Source organism: Schistocerca cancellata, chromosome 2, assembly GCF_023864275.1.
Source record: "Schistocerca cancellata isolate TAMUIC-IGC-003103 chromosome 2, iqSchCanc2.1, whole genome shotgun sequence".
Taxonomy (NCBI): domain Eukaryota; kingdom Metazoa; phylum Arthropoda; class Insecta; order Orthoptera; family Acrididae; genus Schistocerca; species Schistocerca cancellata.
Genome location: NC_064627.1, coordinates 1,091,673,424 through 1,091,700,298, shown reverse-complemented (window position 1 = coordinate 1,091,700,298; position 26,875 = coordinate 1,091,673,424). Strand labels below are relative to the sequence as shown.

Here is a 26,875-nt window from a genome sequence, read left to right as displayed (position 1 = left end):
CAGATAATGAATGAGCTACAGCAATCTAGAATTTTGATAAACTTTCTCTGAATTTAGTCAGACCAAGGCCTCCAGGAAAATGAGTCATTGGACCTGCATGCAAAGGGTGCAGCACACAAGGAGCACTTACTTAGCCCTAATTCCACTGCATCTGATTACATGCCTGATCTGAAAATGAGGAAGTATAATGAGTGGAAAGAAGAGTGTGAAGGAATGCCCAGGCAGAGAGGGGACAAGTACTATAATGTGCAACCTGCTTCTCCCACAAAATCTTGGTTTACCATTTACTTATGGCAGATAACACGTAATGTCAGTGTTGAGGATGTGCTTTCTTAGTGAAAAGTTCGCCATGCACCTCCACAGGATGAGTGTTAGAGGCTCATTGTCTAGTTTGTGCAACTCAACCACAGAAGGTTATCCAAATCAAATATTATTTACACGTGACTGATATTGGTTTCAGCAAGTATTTACTAATATAATTTTTTGCAATAATTAGATGTACTACATATAAACATAGTCCTAACTGTATGGTATGTACACCAAACACTATTAAAATTAAATTAAAATCAAAATTCACTTGTAAATAAGAGCATAAAACCCATAAATGTCAGAGATTAAGCAGTGAGCACACTCATATAAGACCACTGCCTGCAGCATCCAGCAAAGATGACTAGATTAATTGTCAAAATATTGTGAACAAAAATGGAATTGACAGCTCCGCTGGAGACCTAAAAACATAAAGTCAGTGTTGTATTAATCTCAATAGGCATTAATCTCAATAGACATTTACTTTGAGATGAAGAAGCTTGCACAGGGTAGGGTAGCATGGAGAGCTGCATCAAACCAGTCCCTGAACTGAATACCACAACAACAACAGCCATTTACATGAAGACATGAGTTATTTGAATGAGGAAGAGTAGAATGGATAGATTGCTACTCACCATAAAGATGACACATTGAGCTACAGGCAGGTGCAACAAAAAATACTGTTACCATCATAGCTATCGGCCAAAGCCATCTTCAACAGACAAAACCCACACACATTCACAAAAGCAAGCACACCTTACCCACATGACTGCTACCATTGGCAACTCTGACCCAAACGTGATTGTCACATGAATAGCAATCTGGATTCGGGCAGGGAACAGGGAGGGATAGCAGGGTATGGGGGGAGGGGGGGATAGCACTATTTGGTGGGGTGTGCAGGTTCTAGAGACTACCAGGCACAATGTTGGGAGGTGGGAGGGGGGTAATGGAATTTTCTGCTCCCCATTTCCCCCCTCCCCAGGAAAGGAGAGGAGCAGGGAAGGGGAAAGGACAGGTGAGTACATTGGCAGAGGGTGGCACACGAAAAGGGTGAGGCAATGTGAAAAGGGAGGAGGTCGTAGGATGATGAGGTGGAAAGTGTTGGGTGGAGGTTGTGGGGACAGTAGTTTACCATAGGCTGAGATCGGGATAATTTCTGGAGCAGAGAATTTGTTTTAAGGATAACTCCCATCTGGACAGTTCAGAAAAGCTGGCAGTGGAGGGGATGATCCAGATGGCCTGGATTATGAAGCAGCCATTGAAATCAAGCATGTTATGTTCAGCTGTGTATTGTGCCACAGGGTGGTCTACTTTGCTCTTAGCCACAGTTTGGTGGTGGCTGTTCATCCTGGTGGACAGCTAGTTGGTAGTCATTCCAGTATAAAAGTTTGTGCAATGGTTGCAGCATTTTATATTGGTATAACTACCTACCACTGTCCACCAGAGTAAACAGCCACTGCCAAACTATGGCCAAGAACAAAGTAGACCATCCTGTGGCACAATGCATGGCTGAACATAACATGCTCGATTTCAGAGGCTGCTTCACAACCCTGGCCATCTGGATCCTTCTCTCCACCATCAGCTTTTCTGAACTGTGCAGGTGAAACTTGTACATTAAACAAATTCTCTGCTCCAGAAATTATCCCGACCTCAGCCTGTGGTAATCTACTGTCCGTGCACCCTCCACCCAAAAGTTTCTGCCCCCTCGTCCTATCGTCTCCTCCCTTTTCACATTTGGTCACCTTCTTTGTGTGCCACCCTCTGCCAATGTACCCACCCATCCTTTCACCTCCCCTGCTTGTCTCCTTTTCCACTCCATTTCTTTTCTGCTCCTTTCCTTTTCTGCTCCCTGTTTTTTTCTGTCACCCCACACCACAGCTCCCAGTGCTATGCCTGTCACCAATGGTAGTGGTCATGTTTGTGAGGTGTGCTTGCTAGTGTGAATATGTTTTTTTTTTTCTTTGAAGAAGAAGGCTTTGCCAAAAAACTATAATTTGCAAACAGTCTTTTTATTGTGCCTGCCTGCATCTCAATGGGTCACTTTACGGTGAGTAGCAATCTTTCCTTTTCATAATATTGTTGATATTCCAAACTAGAGTTATTAGAAGACTAGAATGTTTATTTAAGGTAAAAGTGCATGTAATTTATGTTTCTGCATACAGCTACTCTGGATGGGTATAATTTTATTCCCAAGAAGTTTCACTGTACATCTTTTTAATTTTCAGTGGATGAAATCCAGGTTGCATCATACAGAATGTTAAGTAGTCTCTACACTCTCGGAATTGATGCAACTCTGACTCATGATAGGTATGTGTGGTAATCATCATTAATCACATTAGGCGTAATATGTTGCTTAAAATGGTTATCTCTCATCAAAAAGTTGTTTTGCAGGAAGTACCTGAAGACTGAACTTGAGAGGCATCGCCCAGCACTTGGCAGCTGCCTTGGTGCCTTCTCTTCTACATTCCCAGTAGCATTCCTTGAGCCTCATCTAAACAAGCATAATCAGTTCTCACTATTAAATCGCATAGCTGACCATTCTTTAGAAGCCCAAGGTAAGTAGTATGTAATTTTCACAGTCAGAGATAAAATTGCCTAAAATCTTTATTTGCCAAAATGCTGTAATAACATCTTACAGAAATTCTTAGAAGTATCTTGTGAATTCAGAGATTTAGGAATGAGACATTCTTCTTGAACAGGTTGCCCAGTATGCATCATTTTTTTCATAAAGATAAGATGCATGCCACTTTACTGCTCCTATAAATAACATTATTGCTGGGTGCTAGTGATTTTAACTGTACTGAAAGTCATCTCAGATTAGTGGTGTCCTTCAGTGACTCAGTACAACTTTCACCATTACCTATTTAATAATTTTCTTCAAATTTCTTTGTAAGTTGTTTGCTTTCAAGTTTATCATCATGTCAAATAAATAACAACATTTTGAAGTTGTTTACATTTTTCAGTTGTGAAACTTAGTTGAAAAATATGTGGATTACTCTTATATAGTATTTTATCTGGATGTTTTGTTCAAAATTTGACAGATGTAATGGCCCGAATGGAACAAAGCATGCCAACTCTAGAAACTGTACTCAGTGATGTGGATCAGTTTGTTGAGTCTGACAAGTCACATTCAGATGCTCCACACATAATTGACGTCATTTTGCCTCTTCTTTGTTCATATTTGCCTTTTTGGTGGGCACAGGGACCAGACAATGTTAGTCCAACTGGGGGGTAAGTGTGCTGTCATTATGTGCTAAGGTATTTATGCATGCACTAATACTGAATTAAATTTACTGATTTTGCAATTAGTGTTTTTCTCAACCCTGAAACTAGTCCTGCTGCAAAACGCACCCCATGCATCCATCTACAACCATATACTGCACCGCTGATACTGATTGGGACTCCAGTCTTTAAGTCAGAGCCACTAGTGATTTATGCGATTTGTATGCCAGCTCATGTATAGAATGTTCCAGGAGGAATGGACAATATTCAGGGCCATGACAAGAATAATAACTCACCCTCTTTACTCTATAATTAATAAATCACTTGAAGAAGGCCACTTTTGAGATGCCCTAAAGTACACAGAGGTAAAACCTTTTGTTTAAAAGAGACTCGAGGGACAGTATGGGGAACTACCATCAAATCTCTCTTCTTCCAATTTTTTCAAAAGTATATGAAAAAGTGGTGGTAATGCAAATTAAAATTTTATAGAAAATAGGTAAACATAATTTCAGTGAGTCTATACGACTTTCTAAAAGGCAAAGCACAATAGAGCCCATTAATGAGCTTGTGAAAAAAATTAGTTTTACTTTAGACGAGTTGAGAAGAGTTGTAGGACTATTGTGAGATCTCTCAAAACATTTGATTGTGTGCGAAAAGGTAAGCTGAGTGTGACCTCAGCAGCCAGAGAGTGCGGTCATGTGTGAGAGTTGCATTTTCATGAATATCTGTGTGTGTGTGTGTGTGTGTGTGTGTGTGTGTGTGTGTGTGTGTTTTCTGTCTCTGATGAAGGCCTTGCTGGCCGAAAGCTCATTTTCTGAAAGTCTTTTTGTTGTGCCTAGCTGCCACTGAGTATCCCCACTACATTGTAAGTAGCAACTATTATTCCATCCTGGATTGTCCATTGTTGAAGGAAAGATATGGAATTGGGGGTTGCATTTTAGAGCAGTTTATGTCATACCTCCGAAACAGAAAACAAAGGGTAGTTATATCATCGAGCAAGGGAAATTCCTTCTCTAAAAGGATCATTATTTCATGAGGTGTTCCACAAGGGTCAATTCTCAGTCAAATTCTGCTTCTACTTTACATAAACGACTTACCACTAAACATAAATTTACCCTTAGTTTTGTTCACTGAAGATACTTCCACCCTTGTCGAAAGCATTGTCTGGGAACGTATTCTCTCAACTGTTACAAATCTACCAGAGAGTTTAGAAAACTAGTTCCATCTAAATGAATTGAAACTGAATATTGGAAAAACATTTTTGTTGCAATTTAAAAACTTTAAAGTAAATGAAACCCACATTAATCATACAAAACCAAGAACTGAAAGAAGTGGGCTGTGTAAAATTTTTAGGAATGCATCTGGACCAAAATTTATCCTGGTTTTGACTCATAAAGTATTTAGCAAATAAGTTAAACAGCCTGACCTGTGCAGTGAAGACTGTGTCATATTCAACTAGTATGGAGATGAGAATAGTAGTTTACTACAGCTATTTTGAATCAGTTTTAAGGTATGGCATTATTTTTTGTGGTAACACAAGCAAAATTATTAGAATATTAAAGTTACAGAAACAATTGTTACAAATAGGTGTAATGCAAAAACCAAAATAATTCTGTCACTCACTGTTAATACCCCTGTTTGTACATTTACAAAGTGATTATTGTTGTATACAGCATTATTCATAGACAATAACTTTAAACATCAGTACATCTCTAGGAGCAAGGGGAATTTCATGCTTCCTACACACAGATTACAGCTATATTCGAAACCCCAGAGTATATGTGCATGAAAATCTGCAACATTTTAAAAAAAGAAACAAATCCACAGTATGGAGTAGGGCAATCAAAACAAAAGTTACAAAAGTTCTTAGGGCAGTAAAGCTTTTTTTCCTCAGAAAATATTCTGAATGATAAAGTGAAAATCTGAGCAATCAAGCAAATGGTAGACACAATTTGTTAATTAAGCATACCAATTTTATGTCAAGTAACTGGCTGTAATAAGTATGTTTTTATATTAATGCTATTGTTGTATATTGTTTCTGTAATTGCAGTGTTGGTGAGCCCCCTGTACATTAAATCTATGATTTAATTTATAATGTTATGGGCCAATAAAAATTCTGATTCTTGTGAAACAAAAAGTCTAGAAAACATGATCTCTAAAGGGCATATCTCAAGAGCTATAAGCACCTCTTCATTTTTGATACTGTGAAACAAATCTCTTTACAGCAGGCTCTTTGCTTCCCATATTTACAGGGGTGGTAGCATGGACCAAAACAAAAAAGAAATGTCTGCTAAACATGGACTCTAAAGTGCATACCTTAAGAGCTGGAAGTACTTGTTCTTCTTCGCTGGTGTGAAACATTTCTTCTACTGAACAAGTGCTCATAGCTCTTAAGGTATACATTTTAAAGCCTATTTTTACTAGACCTTTTCGTTCAAAAGATCATTCCTTTCATATCCCTGAATATTGAGCATTCCTCCTAGGACACTCCATATACTCACTGTGCTGGTTTCATTGTAGAGATGAGTGCAGTAAAGCTAATGGAAGATATGGACGCATACAAATTATCCAGTTGCATGCATGCATTATCTCACGACTTACAAGACCTAAGTGCTAGTTAAACAGCACCAGGCTTTTTGCACCCACCCCCATAGTAACAATTTTGCTCAAATTCCAAAATGGGTTTTACCCCCCAAAGCTCCTTCTTTTTTTCCATTCTATCCCTTTGCTTTCTGACCCATTTCCCAGATTTATCCCCTGTACATGCTCCTCCTTTTCCGTTTATTTTTCTAGCCCCATCCTAACATTTTCCTTCCCATTCTGTGTAGTGTTCCTATGTTAACTTATTCCCCCCCAATCCCTTCATTCAGTTGACTACCTCCACCTTCACTAGTTCCCCCTCCCCTCCTCCTCCTCTTCCTCCTCCTGACAAGGTAAACAATAAAGCGAGGCTTTTACATCAGCTCTGATCTAACAGTCGTCCATTGCTCACTAACCTATAAACTTTGACCCTACAGGCATGATTCCCTTTGTCCTCACTGTCATTCCTCCTTGCTGCTTGCAGGCTTCTCTAAATTTGATTCTGAATGATCTCAGCTCCTCTCTTCCCCCTCCCCTCTCCCGCACACTTTGAAGAAAAGAACTGCAGTTCCATAGACAAGACCTTCCATAAGTATTTTGTGTGTATTTTTGTTAGATTTATTGGGGACTGTGTTTACTAAACATGATCATGCACCAGCCAAAATAGTTATACAAATTTAGAATTTATGTATTTAATTTTCCTTTATTCATAAGGTCTGCAGGTAATAATGCATTTATTATCAACAAACATGTGTTATATCATATGAACAAAACAGCGTAGATCACATTTAAGAATTTGTAATAGCTGGAGTCAACAAATTAGGCCATCAGATTTAAAGCTAAAATACAGACTGTTTCTACCACCAGTGTAGGCAGTTGTGTTGCATTGTAACTGAAAAGATGTGGTCCATACCAGCTGATAATGGTAGCAACAGTCTGGTATTTAACTTTTAAACCTGACGATGGGTTAAACTGGCTGAAACCAGTCATCACAACTTCTTAAAAAAATAATCTAGACAGTTCTGTTTATATAATATAATCAAACTAGATCACTGACGACTCCTGCAACACAGTGCTGCCTTTCTGTAAATGTTTATAGGATAAGTGGACCTTATATGATTTACAAGGTGAGTTTGAGTGCTTCTCACTGGCACTGTAATTGTAAATGTGTATTAGACTACTTTTCATATGTCAGTTTTTCTCACTTACTAATAACTTTTGTTTGTTTTACAGAGCTCATGTGTCGATGGTGACTAGTGAACATATGAACCAGCTGTTGAAAAATGTTCTGAAATTGATAAAAAAGAATATAGGCAATGAAAGTGCACCTTGGATGATAAGGATAGCAGGTATTTGTTTTGTGTTGTCAGATAAGTCCATGGTAATGTTTACCTATCATGTACATTTAAGAAGAATGACAATTAGACATAATTCATAAATCATTGTCTACAATTAAACCATAAGCAAAATCTCTCAGAAGAAAACAGAAGAAAAGGTGTTGGAGAAAAAGTGTGTGTCAACAAAATGGGAAATTCAATCATAAAACTGAACCAATACCAACAGAAAAAGGAAAGCTACCAAATACCCTCAACTGGACAAAACATAGCAGCTTCTCCAAGTGGGGTAGCAGTGGATGTACGAAATGACCTTGACCTTGAGTATCAGGTTACAGTTCTGGTGTCAGGCTACAGCCAAGGCAGTCGCATGATTTATCTTCAGGGCCACCTCTCCTGCCCCCCTCCCCCCCCTCCCCCCCTCCCCACCCCTCCCCTCTCCTCCTCCACTTTTCTCTTTGCCAGTCGCATGTCAGTGATGTCATACACTGTTGCTCTCAGCCAGTAGCTGTGGGGCCCCACTGCCTGTGGCAGTTTACTCTCACCAATAGGAGTCATTCAAGGTCTGTATGCCATAGAAGAAAGGAGAAGCACTAACAGCAGGGATCAGCCAGCATCTCCCAGCAGAATACGAAGAAGAAGAAAAAGAAGACAGCCACATTTGAAAGTAAGTAGCTGTCCATCCATTATTATTACCACCCACCCCCACCCCTCCGCCTTGTCCGAATAGGCCTCAGAAGGCCAAATTATGCCAACTGACCGCTGTGTCCTCCTCAGCTGATAGTTGTCACTGGATGTGGATATGGAGGGGCATGTGGTCAGGATACCATTCTCCCAGTCATTGTCAGCTTTCCTGACTGGAGCTGCTACTTCTCAATCAAGTAGCTCCTCAATTAGCCTCAAAAGGGCTTAATGCATCCCATTTGCCGACAGTGCTCAATAGACCTGAATGGTGACGCAAGCAAGTGCTGACCAAGCCTGACAGCTCTTAACTCCAGTGATCTGATGGGAACCAGTGTTACCACTGCAGCAAGGGTGTTAGCTATTATTATTATTATTATTATTATTATTATTAATAATATTTTCATTTATACTTATGCTTTGTTATTTATTTTAAGAGTGTAGTATTAGAAAATGGCACCAGATATGCAGTGAAAAATTATATTATCTCAGCTTGAAACTCAAAGATTTGCATTATGTACATAAAGTGGTACACGCATATCCACTGAGGAGTATCCATATTGTAAGACACTATGTTATTTATGCTAACTAATTGTGCATCATGATCAGAAAGAGCAATTGTTACTGGGTAAAGAGTATTTTTCTTGCTTCAACATTATCAGTTATGGTCCTACCGTCTTTAGACACCTATGCTGGGAAGTTAATTACTGAGATCAAATTGTAGAATCCAAATAAGTTTTCCAGGTGCAAGTCTTATTTCAGATGATGCCACATCAGGTGACTTGCGCATTGTTGCTGATGAGATGATGAGGGCAATACAACACCTAGTCTATGGGTGGTGAAAATCCCCAGCTCATCTGGGAATTGAACCTGGGCCCACTGCATGGTAGGCAAGCACATTACCATTCAACTAAGCAGACGAACAGAATCCTTTAGAAAATCTACATTGAAGTCATCATACACTCTTAACTGCTTGCTGCTGTCTGATAAATAGTGCGGTAAGGAATCCAGATTCCTCATAAACAGTTCAAAATTCCCTAGTGTGAATTAAAAGTGAACTATTTTCCAGTATTAATTCACAAGCACACACATCTTTATGCTGTCACTACAAAATCTATTTGTCTCAATGGTTTTGAATTTGTGTTCTATCTTAATATACGTAGCAACTCCTCCTTTTCCAATGTTAGTTCTGCATCAGTAAGCTGCTGTTGTGTATGTAAAGTGTCTAACACTGTGGTTACATGGTGCTCAGACAGGCACAGTTGCCTAATGCCTATCTTTTTAGAGCTTTGTAAATTTTACAAACAGACAAAAAGCTCCTCTACATTATTACTCAACTCTATGATATTTTGTTGAAAGAAGCTGACCTTACTTTTTTGGTTCTTCTGTCATTTTCACTTCTTTCCAAACAGGGTGTCTCAATTTCAATTCTAACCTAAAAGAGGTGCCTCGTATATTATCTGCAAAAAGCTGAGTCAAACCTATTTTTTCTCTGTATGTCCATCTTTTTATTGCTGGTTGCGGGACTCAGCTGTTCGATACAGGATGTCAAATTAGACACCTTTCAGCTATCTAGTTTCCAACCTTACTTTATTTGCCAACCAGTTTCAGCATTTTATTACACCATCTTCAGTGCCCTTGACTGCAATTTCCAGCGGTGTTACCTCTCTACTTATTTGCAAGGTGACAGGAGCTGGGCCTTATCTTTCACTTACCAGTGGACAGATAATTTGCATGTGTAAGTGTCATGTCTTGGTGTCTGCAAACACTGTGATGTCCATATACATTAATTTTTAGTGTTTCAATGTATGGGTGTGTGTCACACTTACCAAACTTACCACAGTGCCAGCAGTTTTTTTTTTTTTTTTTTTTTTTTTTTTGCAGTGTGATGCTTTCTGGATTATGGAGTGTATCTGTGAGCTGATGGATTTATGCCTATACAGTCTTTCAGTGTAAGTCTATGTATCTAATTTGTGTATCAAAACAGGGACCAGCAATACTGGCATTAGCAGATTTTTGCTATACAGCGATCACTTCCACCATCTTCTGCCAATAGTTGGCAGATGATGATTGAAGTGATCTCTATAGCAAAAATCTACTAATACCAGTATTGCTGACCCCTGTTTTGATCACAATTGAGGTAGAATCTTCCTACAAGTTGGTCAGGGGCCTAAAGATGGCATAATAAAATGCTGAAACTGGTTGCCAAATAAAATAATGTTGGAAACTAGACGGCTGAAAGGTGTTTAATCCTCTCCTATTCAGGTGTAGGCCATGTCCATTATATCCCCATCTCCCAATTGTAGCAACAGGTACTGCACTTGTATCAGATTTCATTTCAGTCAGCAGTAGCTGACAGAGCTCACAGTGTTGTTAACCCAGGGCTGGTCATGAAGCTGCAGGGCCTCCACAAAACTCTCACAATATCCTCTAATCGTGTAATGTAATTTTTATTGGTAGTGTGATTATGTATTCTAATTTTAACACTCGTAACCGAATGTGATGTCATGATCACATGGTCAATTTATAATACAGACATTGCAGTTTATAAGCCACAAGAAATAGTTGCTGTCATCCGTCTGTAATCTATGCATATTCCAGTCCTTAGTATTCTTGGTGAATGTGGATGAGGAATGTTGGCAATAAATATTACTATAATTTATTAGGTAAAACACTTTGACATTACAGTATGTAGTCAAAAACTATAAATTAATTATGTCATTAATCTGCAAAACTGCTGGTACCAAATTCACACCTATGTCATGTTAAACAAATAACTTAATGCAACAAGTACATATCTGTGTGTGATGTCGCTATAAAGTTGTTTCTAGTGTATTTGTAAATAAATGATGGAGGAAAATCCAGTCACAGTACACTGCTAAATGTACACTGTAAAAACAATTACTCCAGCCAGCATAGGATAGGAATAGGATAGACAAGCAATTTATTTAAGAGAAATTAGAAAAGGGCAGATGCTGGAGGCCTACACGTAACTGTCCACACTGTCAGCCAGCTGGGAAGACACCTACGTAGTCACTTGTTGTCACAAGGTGTCTCGCATTCACAGCTCAGGCATGTGCCAGCTGCCACTGTCTTGCTTATATGTATGTCCTACAGTGTGCAACTGAGGGGAACTGCAGCATTCATGCACTGTCTCTCAATAAACAGGCAGTGATCACAAGCCATCAACTGGCACATATGAGATGCTAACAGTTAGGAGGATCAGAATTACCAGCCTGTGTATCACTTTGACTAGTGACCGAATTCTCCACCCCATGTATCTGCCTGTTAAACGATATACAAATAGGTGCATTACAAAGACACTCATGCACGGTAGGTAGGAGGCACCAACAGGAAGATGCCATGATACTGCTAGAAGCTTTTATCCAATCGAAGCACCCAGCAGCAGAGAAGATTACAGCCAGTCTTAAAAAATGATTTAATATATAAGTAATACATTTTTCTAGTTGTTGTTGTTGTGGTCTTCAGTCCTGAGACTGGTTTGATGCAGCTCTCCATGCTACTCTATCCTGTGCAAGCTTCTTCATCTCCCAGTACTTATTGCAACCTACATCCTTCTGAATCTGCTTAGTGTATTCATCTCTTGGTCTCCCTCTACGATTTTTACCCTCCACACTGCCCTCCAATGCTAAATTTGTGATCCCTTGATGCCTCAGAACATGACCTACCAACCGATCCCTTCTTCTTGTCAAGTTGTGCCACAAACTCCTCTTCTCCCCAATTCTGTTCAATACCTCCTCATTAGTTATGTGATCTACCCATCTAATTTTCAGCATTCTTCTATAGCACCACATTTCGAAAGCTTCTATTCTCTTCTTGTCCAAACTATTTATCGTCCATGTTTCACTTCCATACGTGGCTACACTCCATACAAATACTTTCAGAAACGACTTCCCCACATTTAAATCTATACCTGATTTTAACAAATTTCTCTTCTTCAGAAACGCTTTTCTTGCCATTGCCAGTCTACATTTTATATCCTCTCTACTTCGACCATCATCAGTTATTTTGCTCCCCAAATAGCAAAACTCCTTTACTGCTTTAAGTGTCTCATTTCCTAATCTAATTCCCTCAGCATCACCCGACTTAATTCGACTACATTCCATTATCCTCATTTTGCTTTTGTTGATGTTCATCTTATATCCTCCTTTCAAGACATTGTCCATTCCGTTCAACAGCTCTTCCAAGTCCTTTGCTGTCTCTGACAGAATTACAATGTCATCGGCGAACCTCAACATTTTTATTTCTTCTCCATGGACTTTAATACCTACTCCAAATTTTTCTTTTGTTTCCTTTACTGCTTGCTCAATATATGTATTGAATAACATCGGGGACAGGCTACAACCCTGTCTTACTCCCTTCCCAACCGCTGCTTCCCTCTCATGCCCCTCGACTCTTATAACTGCCATCTGGTTTCTGTACAAATTGTAAATAGCTTTTCGCTCCCTGTATTTTACCCCTGCCACCTTTAGAATTTGAAAGAGAGTATTCCAGTCAACTTTGTCAAAAGCTTTCTCTAAGTCTACAAATGCCAGAAATGTAGGTTTGCCTTTCCTTAATCTATGTTGTAAGATAAGTCGTAGGGTCAGTATTGCCTCACGTGTTCCAACATTTCTGCGGAATCCAAACTGATCTTCGCCGGGGTCGGCTTCTACCAGTTTTTCCATTCGTCTGTAAAGAATTCGCGTTATTATTTTGCAGCTGTGACTTATTAAACCGATTGTTTGGTAATTTTCACATCTGTCAACACCTGCTTTCTTTGGGATTGGAATTATTATATTCTTATTGAAGTCTGAGGGTATTTCATCTGTCTCATACATCTTGCTCACCAGATGGTAGAGCCACATCCCAAATTAGTGAGTCTGCGTAAGAGGTAGCACATTTGGGACACTCAAACTGACACTCGCTCAAGAGATCCTGCAATTCAGTGATTCAGGCTGCATAGGACTGCCCAGGGAAATTGCAGTGCTGGTTAAACTGCAACCATGTACCCACAACATGGTTTTGATATCCAGAATACACCATAAGCAATCAAGAAAGCTCATCAAAGGGAAGTTTCTCAGGCTCTGTGGAGGGCATCAAATTTTGGACAGCTTTAATAATCTGTGCTGTTGGACAACAACAAGGCAGCTTTATCAACTGGATGAATGATACATCTTACCTGACATTGCAACAAGAACCAGTGTAGGTAATTCTCCCATCTTTCTGTTAAACCATCAAAACTGGCAAATGGGACCAGGAGTGTCAGGGTCAGTGCTGAAAATGGAACAACAGGTGCGTGGCCACACCACTGGTGATGCAAGGGCGCAAAGCAATTCCCCATTCTGGTTTATTAGTGCCTGCATCTGCTTCTGTTGTTGCCGCTGCTTCTTCAGCAGGCACAACTGTTCCTGTCAGCATCGCAGAAACGCTGGGCCTGTGGTGGCCCACGTTAACTCTAGAAAAGGGAAAAAATGAACCATGTGAGAGGGAAACAAACTTGTTGTGCGAGTTGATCCATGGGAAGCAGAGAATCTGAATCCACCTAGAGATAACCATGGGAACAACCCAGGATATGGCTGGTACAGACAGCTAATGGTTACTCAATCATCACAAACATTGAATGATACAGTAGGTGATGTCTGCCACTGTCATACCCCGAGTAAGTGCTGGCCTGCATGGCCTACTGCACCCTGCAGGTAAACACCTCCACCAGCTGGTCTGCCCATATTATGTGGTGTCTGCCCTCCATGGCAGGTTTCCACACCATCCTATTGCGCTAACCGTACCAGCTCATCTCCATTGAGACTACTGGCGGGGATAGTAAATTAGTTTCCCAGATATTTAAAAAAATTAAAAGTCTCACCATTTTTATGTCACATAGGGATGTAAGTTATAAGTACTGAAGTGATGCTTAAGTTGTAAATATATGTTTCACCCTTGCTTAGTAAAGTATTACCTGTTGCAACACTCAAATGTATCTACAATGTCTTTTCTGCTATTTTGTTACCACACAGGAAATGATCAACTAACAGGAGAAGTTTTTCCAATGACTGCGAGCAGTATGGGCAGAATGTCTCCCAGCAGCAAATGCTCGTTTTGGTGATGATGATTGTCCATACCAGTAGCAAAACCCTCTGTGAAGGTAGAGCTGATGCGGGCCATAGTTGCCAGTGCATCACTGCAAATAAACATGTTACACAGTCTTTGGTCAGTTGACAACATAGTAAGGATCTGACTCCAGTAAGATGACACACAAAACACACACACACACACACACACACACACACACATACACTCAGAAATGAATCTAAAGACTGATTGTAGGTAAAGTAACGTATTAATTCTAATGTCCCAGATTTTCGCATTGTAAGACATATGTGGGGAAGAAGTAATATGTTGCTGCTGCATATACGCTTTGCCTCTGGCTATACTTCATATTTGAGCTGTCTAGCATAGCTAATAATCCCTTACTCCATAGTTATATTTTCCATTTTGTCCATATTTTTATAAATATTCTTTGTGTAAATGTGCAAGAATACAGTATGCTTTTATTGTGTATCCTGCCAAGCCTCCTTAGCATCCAGTAGTGATTTGGATCCCTCCACCAAGCCAGAGAGATTCCAAAAAATCTCTGCAAGATCACTTCTTCTTCCAAATGACAACCCTGAAAGAAAACTTCTATCAACATACAATGCAAACTATCAAAGCCAAACTTGTTCATAATCCATCATTTTATCTGATGTAATAACTGTTCAGTAGGGCAGACGGTACTTGGTATACATTTTTTCCTTAATATTATCTTAATATTACAAAGCATCTGTTTGATGCAACAGATCAAATAGACTTGGGTAGTTCCATATGATTTTAGTATTAATTACACTCCTGGAAATTGAAATAAGAACACCGTGAATTCATTGTCCCAGGAAGGGGAAACTTTATTGACACATTCCTGGGGTCAGATACATCACATGATCACACTGACAGAACCACAGGCACATAGACACAGGCAACAGAGCATGCACAATGTCGGCACTAGTACAGTGTATATCCACCTTTCGCAGCAATGCAGGCTGCTATTCTCCCATGGAGACAATCGTAGAGATGCTGGATGTAGTCCTGTGGAACAGCTTGCCATGCCATTTCCACCTGGCGCCTCAGTTGGACCAGCGTTCGTGCTGGACGTGCAAACCGCGTGAGACGACGCTTCATCCAGTCCCAAACATGCTCAATGGGGGACAGATCCGGAGATCTTGCTGGCCAGGGTAGTTGACTTACACCTTCTAGAGCACGTTGGGTGGCACGGGATACATGCGGACGTGCATTGTCCTGTTGGAACAGCAAGTTCCCTTGCCGGTCTAGGAATCGTAGAACGATGGGTTCGATGACGGTTTGGATGTACCGTGCACTATTCAGTGTCCCCTCGACGATCACCAGTGGTGTACGGCCAGTGTAGGAGATCGCTCCCCACACCATGATGCCGGGTGTTGGCCCTGTGTGCCAGGGTCGTATGCAGTCCTGATTGTGGCGCTCACCTGCACGGCGCCAAACACGCATACGACCATCATTGGCACCAAGGCAGAAGCGACTCTCATCGCTGAAGACGACACGTCTCCATTCGTCCCTCCATTCACGCCTGTCGCGACACCACTGGAGGCGGGCTGCACGATGTTGGGGCGTGAGCGGAAGACGGCCTAACGGTGTGCGGGACCGTAGCCCAGCTTCATGGAGACGGTTGCGAATGGTCCTCGCCGATACCCCAGGAGCAACAGTGTCCCTAATTTGCTGGGAAGTGGCGGTGCGGTCCCCTACGGCACTGCGTAGGATCCTACGGTCTTGGCGTGCATCCGTGCGTCGCTGCGGTCCGGTCCCAGGTCGACGGGCACGTGCACCTTCCGCCGACCACTGGTGACAACATCGATGTACTGTGGAGACCTCACGCCCCACGTGTTGAGCAATTCGGCGGTACGTCCACCCGGCCTCCCGCATGCCCACTATACGCCCTCGCTCAAAGTCCATCAACTGCACATACGGTTCACGTCCATGCTGTCGCGGCATGCTACCAGTGTTAAAGACTGCGATGGAGCTTCGTATGCCACGGCAAACTGGCTGACACTGACGGTGGCGGTGCACAAATGCTGCGCAGCTAGCGCCATTCGACGGCCAACAACGCAGTTCCTGGTGTGTCCGCTGTGCCGTGCGTGTGATCATTGCTTGTACAGCCCTCTCGCAGTGTCCGGAGCAAGTATGGTGGGTCTGACACACCGGTGTCAATGTGTTCTTTTTTCCATTTCCAGGAGTGTAATTTGTGCTTCATATTAAATGACACCATAATAGATGGAGTGTTGTCTGAAGTCTTAATACATGTGAGAAACAGGAAAGGAGGATTCAAATATTGACGTCGAGCACTTTAAACCTGATGGACGCTTTTAAGGTATCCCAGTGGTAATGTCATGCACTAACGATGTAGGGACAAGTATTCATAAGTGTTTGTTCCATTGTGCTAATTGTTTATTTGTGTGTCTTTGGAATGCTGAGAAAGAGTTGACAAAATTGTAAGTAGTAACAGAGAGATGTGATCATTTGTCAGTGTATCATATTGCCTTACAGTATGGATACCCTTCAGGGTGTGCACATGTGCCGTTATGTATATAATGCATATCTTTGAATATAAAGTTCAGGGTATATAATTTCTTGTACTACATATCTGACGCCATTTTCTAATACTACACTCTCACAATAAATAACAAAGCATACGTCTAAACGAATATACTAATACTACTACTACTACTACTAATAATAATAATAATAATAATAATAATAATAATGTCGATGATGATGATGATGATGATGATGATGATGATGATAATAATAATAATAATAATAATAATAATAATAATGGATGGACAGCTACTTACTTTCAGACATGACAATCTTCTTCTTCTTATTCTGTTCTTCTGCCCTTCTTCTTATTCATCTTCTTTTTCCTATTCTGCCAAGAGGTGCTGGCTGATTCCTGCTGTTTGCATTTCATCCTTCACTGTGCTGTACAGATCTCAAATGATTCTTATTTGTCCAGAGGAAATTGCCAAGAGAAGTGGGGGCCCACGACAATTGGCCAAGACTATCAGCAAATGACAATGTCAACACATGATTGGCTAAGAGAAAAGGAGGGGTGACCTTGAAGGTAGCCCAACAGTTGCCTCTGCTGTATACCTGACATTGGAAATGTAACAAGGTCATGGTCATCTCGTACACCCACTGCTATGCTGCTTCCCCAGTGCTTAGTTTCTATTTCAGATTTCAAGTTGTAATTGAGCAGCATGATATTGTTCATGAATTTCTATCACATGTGCAGAACTGCTATTACTATAATAAATTCCTAATCACATCTGCACTTTTATCACAGCTGCACTTTTATCTGCACTTTTAAGGCTTTGCTTTTGTGTATAAATAGATGAATCCAATCATTTTGTTACATCAAACTTATTTAGGCAGATTTAACATTTTTGAATTATAAAGTAGCTCATTCATTTCAGGGTGCTAAACTGTGACTGTGAAACCTAATTTGTCTACTTGCAATTACCAAAGTAAACATTGACAGCAGTTAGCTTAGAGCTCAGTCTGCATCTTAGTCAAGTAGATTATTATACTTCGAACTTTGTAACTGTGGCAAGATTACTTACTTACTTAGTTACTTACATTCCATGTCCGGATGAGAACATCTGAATTCTCTTCATCCAAAACATTGCAGGTTTAATAGCTGCATAAAAATAGATCTTCTGCTGTGCAAGCAAATTCCATCTTTACCATATGAATAAATATTCAAATGTCTGTGTTTCTCCACATCCACAGTGGTCATCTTCAGAGCAACTCAGCTTAACCATGTTTAATTGCATTTTGCACTTCCTGTCTTTAGTCTATTCAGTGCTCTCCATGTACTATACTGTAGTTGTTACACTCATGAGATTTACTGCATGTACTATAAGAAAAAAAACCTACAGCTTCTAATAAGTTTACTGCTGAGGTTAGATATACGAGGCGTGTTTTTTTAAGTAAGTACCATTTTGAAATTAAAAAAAGACATGCTAAGATATCTCAATAATTTTATTTTTACAGGAAAGCCTCTAACTTAATCTATGCACTGACACCATTACAGTCTGAGTCTTCCTTGTTTACGTTGTGTACTGAGTGTTTGAGATGCCTCCGATAATCGTGAGTCCTGCCGACTGTGAAGTATGGGCTGTTATAGGATTTCTTAGTGCTAAACGCCTAAAAGCGATCAATATTCATCGTAAGATCTGTGCAGTTTACAGAAAAAACATTATGAGTGATGGAATGGTAAGAAAGTGGGTGAGAACATTTAAAGATGGCCGCACAAATGTGCATGATGAACAACGGAGTGGTCGTCCTTCGGTTGTTAATGAAAGTTTTGTGCAGGAAGAGGACAATAAGGTGAGAGAAAACAGATGCTTTATGATTTCCTCCTTGCGGGATGACTCTCCTAATGTTTCTCGTAGTGTTTTGTATGGCATTGGGACCAAGCACTTGAATTACCAAAAATTGTGCACATGTTGGGTACTGAAAATGTTGACGGATGTGCACAAAATCTAACATTTAGACAGTGCATTGACTTTTCTTGAGTGGTACCGCAATGACGATGATGATTTTTTAAGCCAAATTGTTACGGGCGATGAAACATGGGTGGCCTACGTCACACCAGAATCAAAGCAACAGTCCATGGAAGTTGAGCAAGGGCATCGTTCTGCTGCAAGACAATGTCCGTCCGCATGTGGCATCTTTTCGATGGGAAACTCTAGATCATCCTCCGTACAGCCCCGATCTTGCACCCAGTGACTACCATCTGTTCCTGCACTTGAAGAAGCACCTGGGTGGTCAGTGTCTTCAAGACGATGATGAAGTCAAAACCGTGGTGATGTAGTGGTTAACAAGTCAGGCAGCAGACTTCTATGAGGAGGGTATTCAAAAACTGGTACAACGTTATGACAAGTGCCTCAAGATTGACGGAAATTATGCAGAAAAGTAGATTAAGGTACAGGCTTTCATATAAGAATAAAATTATTGAGGTATTTTAGAATGTCTTTTTTTAATTTCAAAATGGTACTTACTTAAAAAACACCCTTCGTACAAATATTTCTACTGCTTTTTGCTTTTCATTGTAAATGCTGTTGAAGGCTAGTTGTTTTGTGATTAGTGTATGGAAATTGTGATTTGCAGTTGCAGTAAGGCAGTGGTGGTACAACAGGAGAAGGAATTATAACTTATGATTGACTTCAAGTTTCTTAGATAGTGGTTTTATGACTTTCACCCAAAATATTTCAAGAAGACTGGTTTCACGCCCAAACGTTTTCATGAGTTTTGTTGAAAAATTTTGCAGTTGTTACAAATGTTTTCAAAAATATCAATGCTTTAATACATATAATTACAGGCCACAGCCCCTGATAATATGGCTACATTCATATTTCCATCAGTCTTTTCTGAGGTTTTGAATAGAGATTCTTAAATAAAATTGAAGAGTAGCACTTACATGCAGTATGCAAAAAGCTTGAGGTGCCCATATTGGAATGAGCACAGAACTTATTCTCGTCTAGAGCCATAATATAATGAGCACAGAATTTATTCTCCTCTGTGCCAGTTATAAAACTTCATGTGAAGTTTGATGCCACACAAATGTGATTTTTACGGAGAATATGTTTGATTGAACAATGCGTTATAGGGATAAAGAAATGTTATACCTGTGCATCATTATTAGCTGTAAGTTAGAACCCTTAGCAAAGCTACAGGCCACATTAAACTGCAAGAATTTAAATTTAAACTGTTAAGTAGATTGAAATCTGAAACTTCCTGGCAGATAAAAACTGTGTGCCGAACTGAGATTTGAACTCGGAACCTTTGCACACAGTTTTAATCTGCCAGGAAGTTTCACATCAGTGCACACTTCACTGAAGAGTGAAAATTTCGTTCTGGAGGTTGAAATCTGTTACATCTGAGAAAATGCACATTGTTAGGGTGACAATAAATTGGTCATAAAAGTAAATTCACATTCCTTGTTTGTTACATGTATGCAAATTGAATGCATTTATGAAATTATTTCAGCATATACACAACAGATAATAATCAACTCTTCAGAAGAACTGCTTAAAGATCCATTCCTTCCACTTGCTGAGAAAGTGAAGAAACGAACTGATACTCTGTTCCACAAGGAGGAATCACTCAGAGGTTTCATTAAATCAGCAACTGATGATACTTCACAGGTAACTACTTATTGCCTTTGTTTCTGTTTGATTGTATACAGACATCATTATGTTCATCATTCAGTGTTTCATTAGAGATGTAGTATGGGTTGCTAAATCATTCACACAGTAATATGTTGATAAAATATTGCTTATATCACAATGACCATACTTTCTTTGATTTCTCTGCATTATTAGCTATATGTTTGTATTGCCTTGTACTCAGAAATTCTATTACACTTTCATTTATATTACTCAAGCTGTTTTATGTTCATAATTATAAGCTGCTGCCTTTGTATAAGTAAACATGTGGAAGTACCCAGTGTGAAGAAAAAATGCACTTAGAGGTTGGAATGTGATTCCTCATTCAAATTCAAGACAAAAGTTTATCAATTAGATCAGGTGCATTTTGAAAACACATGTACGAAAATGAGGGCCTGGCAACATTGTCACATTGGACAGTGCATTGGAATGCACAGAAGACAATATATCGACCTGCACTACCATACCAGCCACCCTAGCTCACTGTGTAGATGCTGGAACATCAAACACATATCCACCATGGAGATACGGTTCAAGTTCTTGTCTGGGTCCTTTTTTATGTTTTTAGACCTCCGTTCCCTAGTTTTCATCATTTATAATCAGGATATCATTCTGTCACATGACAATGGCCTCTCACATGACAGTGGGATCCATTAAATTAGATTTACTTTCACTCCAATTGATCCGTAGTGAGGAGGTCCTCCAGGATGTAGAACATGTCAGAAAAACAATAATACATGACAAACATTTACAACTGAAACAAATAAGCTAATGTACCTTCCACGGGTTCCAAGTGGAATGATCGTCATTTTTTTTAATGAACACTATATGAAAGAATCATTTTACAAACACTCATTTACTAAGATCGCATTAATGCACTGAATTTAAAATTTAAAAAACATTTTTTTATTTATAAGGTAATAAACATATAATAGAACTACTACAATACTTATTTACAATGAACACATTACTGCACTGAAATGGTGAACTATACATTTGTGTGTGTGTGTGTGTGTGTGTGTGTTGTGTGTGTGTGTGTACTAACCACACAGTGCACAACCATAACAACTGGTCCTGTCAAGTTCATGTAGGGGAGCTTCCTGATAGTGTACACAAACAACGAATATGTCGAAATGCTTTTGGCGCTGGGTGCATCTGATAACAAAACAGCTGTTGCAGCAGCTCAAGTGTAAGTTGCATGGTATCATCAAAGGCACCATCCTGACGTTTTTCTTTGCCTGGAGCAACACATTTGGGAAACTAGTAATCTTCATCCACAAGTAATAGGCTAGATGCACTCCACAAACTGAGGATGTGATTCTTGAAACCATTCACCAGTCATCATGGCAAAGAACCTGCGAAATTGCAAGGCAGTTCCAAATGTCTCAAAGGCTGGTTGTTGAAGTATTACAAGATGAAGAACTGCATCCATATCATTACCTGTTAGCTCAACACCAGAGGCCAGAAGACGGCATTTGACAAGTACATTTTTGTGGAATGGCTTTTTCACAAAGAAGAAGATAACAAACATTTATATAAATAACATGATGTGGACTGGTGAATCTTGCTTCATCCGTGAAGGTATTTGTAACCTCCACAACAGCCTTTATTGGTCACAACACACCCCACAAGTCACCCATGAATGTGGCTTCCAGGCGCACTTTGTCATAAAGCTGTGGGCTGGAATCATGGGAAAAGTTCTTTTCAGCCCTTACTTATTGCCAGACAAGTTGAATTCGCCATTGTATGTACATTTGTGTGCAATTCTTTACCTAACACATTAAAAAACATTCCACTTGGTATTCAGGGAAAGCTGTGGTTTCAGCATGATGGTGCACCACTACACTTTGGAATGAATGTGATAACTATTTAAATGAAGTGTTTCCAGGGAAACAGATTGGTCATGGAGGTCCACTGTTCTGATTTGTGGGGACACTTAAAGGAACAAGTTTATAGTACTCCACCCCTGACCTAATAGCTCATGTGCATTCTGCCTCGACAATGGTGGATGCAGGTGTGTTGCGTAGGGTCCAGCAAAATATGGTCCAGCACATGACAAAGTGTTTGCAAATGCAGTGTGGTCACTTTGAACATATCTAAAGTTAATGTTGCTTGTATGTACCATTTCTGTGACCATAAGCCTGGACATCAAACATACAGAATGGAATTATTGTGCATAACATAATCTACAACCTAATGTAGCCTACCTGTCATGGTTTTTGTACCTCATTGGATACAGGCAATGTTACTGTATCTACTATTATTTTCTATTTACTTTATTCATGTCATAGACAAAATGAAGTGGTTGTTTACATTTGTAAAAAGTTCATGTTATGTTTTAATGTTTAAATAAAAGTTACAGTAACAGAAATAAACACACAAAGTACCACATTGTACAGGTGTTAATTGGAAACAATTTGATGCTTTAATTGAATCATCTCACTGAGTTAATGGGACAATTGGCACAGCATTACCAGAGCCTCATTTTTTAAATGGCATTTATATTAAACCTATTGACAGGACTAGGTTTTGCTAGATACACTTTTGTCTTGAACTGGGTTGAGGAATCACATGACCACCAAGTACAGCATTTTTCTTTACCCTGTATACAGAAATTAGATGTTGATACTTACAGACTTCTGAATATCTCATTATTTATCAAGGAGCTGTCATAAACTGTAGGTTTAACATACTGATGAATATTCTGATGTCCCTATTTTCTGTCTTGCTTTTATTGACAGCTTGGTTCTGTGGTTGATAACTTGTTAAATGAAAATTTGCTTGTAAATAAATGAGACCATAGTTTAAGAGGTTTTGATATCTGTATAACATCAGAAATTAACCATCCAATCATATAGTTACTTCTTCCATGTGCTATTCAGATTTATTGAATTCAGATTGTTTCCACATTAGTATATTGTTGTGTCTCTATAGGCATAAACAAAGAACTAAATGTCTCTTGTATTTGCATTAGTTTAAAATTTAAATGTGTAAGTGTCATCACTTCCAATACAATCTGTCACTTTTCTGTCAGTGAATTTGCTTCTTAGCAAGTGCAACATCTCATGCAGTATTGATGTCACAGGTTAAAGATATTGAAGAAAATAAATTTATAGTGTTGTTTTGCTCTCCCAGTTTCAATAATTTATTTATTATTTATTTGTCCCGTAGATCAAATCAGTACAATGGCTTGTACAACTGATATGGGATAAGTCAATACAAATATACAGTTTACATGAGTGTAAAACAGTAAACAAGAACACAAAGGAATGATTATTTTACATTACCTACAAATTATGTTACTTAAAGTTACAGCTTTACAGAGAATTGTTACATGATGTGACAAAATTGACTTAATAACATTCAGCTTTGATACATTATCATGCACTAAGACAATTTTGATTCCAAATATTCCTGGATGGTATAAAAGCAGTCTTTTATTAAAAGAGATTTCACCATCTGTTTGAATTTATTTATTTCTTGGATTTCTTGTATAAAATTTGGAAGATGGTTATATAATTTTATTCCCATGCACTTGACACCATCACTGTACAATTTTCTTGAGTGGGGAAGTATTCTTAGAGAGGTTTTTGATCTTGTGTCATAATCGTGGTAATCCATATTTTTGCTAATTTTGTTGATACTTTTTTTGGTAAAGAATAATAATTCTAGTATGTATTGGCATGGGAGGGGCAAAATATTTAGTTTCTTAAATAATGGTTTACAAGTGTCTCATTGTTTTTTGAACATAATTGTTCTGACTATCTTCTTTTGCACTTTGAATATCTTAATGGATTCAGAATTTCGGCCCCAGAAGATGATTCTGTAGTTAAGTACAGAGTGAAAGAGTGCATGGTACATTGTGGTTAGGATACTTGTATTAGTGATGTTCCTTGTTGATCTAATCATGAAGCATACTTCACTAAGTTTTGTGCTGGTAATGTCAAGGTGCCTTTTCCATGTTAGCGTATCAGTAATTGAGACCCCCAAAAATTTTATTTCATTTTCAAGTTTAACATTATTTTTTTCCAGTGATATAATTGGTAGTAATGGATTTCTGTTTTGGGCAGTGTGGAAGGTTATTCCAATTGTCTTTTTTGCATTAAGAAGCAGCTTGTTACTTTGAAGCCATAAACTTATTTGATCTGTGGTCCTATCTACACTCCTGGAAATGGAAAAAAGAACACATTGACACCGGTGTGTCAGACCCACCATACTTGCTCCGGACACTGCGAGAGGGCTGTACAAGCAATGATCACGCGCACGGCACAGCGGACACACCAGGAACCGCGGTGTTGGCCGTCGAATGGCGCTAGCTGCGCAGCATTTGTGCACCGGCGCCGTCAGTGTCAGCCAGTTTGCCGTGGCATACGGAGCTCCATCGCAGTCTTTAACACTGGTAGCATGCCGCGACAGCGTGGACGTGAACCGTATGTGCAGTTGACGGACTTTGAGCGAGGGCGTATAGTGGGCATGCGGGAGGCCGGGTGGACGTACCGCCGAATTGCTCAACACGTGGGGCGTGAGGTCTCCACAGTACATCGATATTGTCGCCAGTGGTCGGCGGAAGGTGCACGTGCCCGTCGACCTGGGACCGGACCGCAGCGACGCACGGATGCACGCCAAGACCGTAGGATCCTACGCAGTGCCGTAGGGGACCGCACCGCCACTTCCCAGCAAATTAGGGACACTGTTGCTCCTGGGGTATCGGCGAGGACCATTCGCAACCGTCTCCATGAAGCTGGGCTACGGTCCCGCACACCGTAAGGCCGTCTTCCGCTCATGCCCCAACATCGTGCAGCCCGCCTCCAGTGGTGTCGCGACAGGCGTGAATGGAGGGACGAATGGAGACGTGTCGTCGTCAGCGATGAGAGTTGGTGCCAATGATGGTCGTATGCGTGTTTGGCGCCGTGCAGGTGAACGCCACAATCAGGACTGCATACGACCGAGGCACACAGGGCCAACACCCGGCATCATGGTGTGGGGAGCGATCTCCTACACTGGCCGTACACCACTGGTGATCGTCGAGGGGACACTGAATAGTGCACGGTACATCCAAACCGTCATCGAACCCATCGTTCTACCATTCCTAGACCGGCTAGGGAACTTGCCTGTCCAACAGGACAATGCACGTCCGCATGTATCCCGTGCCACCCAACGTGCTCTAGAAGGTGTAAGTCAACTACCCTGGCCAGCAAGATCTCCGGATCTGTCCCCCATTGAGCATGTTTGGGACTGGATGAAGCGTCGTCTCACGCGGTCTGCACGTCCAGCACGAACGCTGGTCCAACTGAGGCGCCAGGTGGAAATGGCATGGCAAGCCGTTCCACAGGACTACATCCAGCATCTCTACGATTGTCTCCATGGGAGAATAGCAGCCTGCATTGCTGCGAAAGGTGGATATACACTGTACTAGTGCCGACATTGTGCATGCTCTGTTGCCTGTGTCTATGTGCCTGTGGTTCTGTCAGTGTGATCATGTGATGTATCTGACCCCAGGAATGTGTCAATAAAGTTTCCCCTTCCTGGGACAATGAATTCACGGTGTTCTTATTTCAATTTCCTGGAGTGTATATTAGATTGGAGAATTTGTTCAGGTGCAGATATGAGTACAGAGGTGTCATCAGCAAACAAAAGGGTTTTTGTGTCTGGTAGGCAGTGAGGAAGGTCATTTATATAAGTAAGAACAGCAAGGGGCCCAGGACGGAGCCCTGAGGAACGCCTTGCTTTATGGTACATATTGAGGAATGTACAGTGCTAGCTGTACCTGAGAGCTCAGTTTCATTTAATTCGACTACTGCTGTCGATCTTCCAGATAGCTTTTAAACCAGTCATAGGCATTTCCTCTTATTCCATAGGAATGCATCTTTTGCAAAAGTATACTATGATTAACCATGTCGAAGGCCTTTGTTAGATCTAGGAAGATACCTATGGCTGGGAGTTTATTGTCCACAAGCTCCAGTGCATGATCTAGAAATTCTTGTATTGGATCAGTTGTAGCTTTCTTACTTTGGAAACCGAACTGAGCAGGTGACAGGATATTTTCTTTATCTAGAAAGGACATTCTGTATAATGTATGCAAAGTAATTAATTTGTACTGATAAATGTGTAATCACAGATGGTGAAGCAGCTTATTAATTCTGTGTTGACTGTATTCTGTCAATATCAATGCATTATTTTACATTTCAGTCCTAAAAATGTAGTAAAAGAAAAAATACTTATGGATTCTAATTAAGTTTACTATTGACAATCACTTTTCTTTCAGATTGAGTCTCAAATTCAAGAAGACTGGCATCTACTTGTGCGAGACATATATGCTTTTTACCCTCTTCTTATAAAGTATGTGGATCTTCAAAGAAATCATTGGCTTAGACACAATGTCGCTGAAGCTGAAGATTTATATAACCATGTAGCCGAAATATTTAACACATGGTCAAAATCTCAGGTAACCTGCAT

General features: G+C 40.1%; 1 protein-coding gene across 1 annotated transcript in view; it reads left to right on the top strand.

The window, feature by feature from the left end:
* Window positions 1-26,875, top strand: part of LOC126163107 (ryanodine receptor) — a 737,240-nt gene that overhangs the window by 563,990 nt on the left and 146,375 nt on the right. The window contains exons 66-71 of the mRNA XM_049920028.1: window positions 2,532-2,613; window positions 2,698-2,861; window positions 3,348-3,537; window positions 7,342-7,457; window positions 20,241-20,398; window positions 26,685-26,864. Coding sequence (XP_049775985.1) covers window positions 2,532-2,613; window positions 2,698-2,861; window positions 3,348-3,537; window positions 7,342-7,457; window positions 20,241-20,398; window positions 26,685-26,864 — 890 coding nt within the window. The remainder of the gene's footprint in view (window positions 1-2,531; window positions 2,614-2,697; window positions 2,862-3,347; window positions 3,538-7,341; window positions 7,458-20,240; window positions 20,399-26,684; window positions 26,865-26,875) is intronic.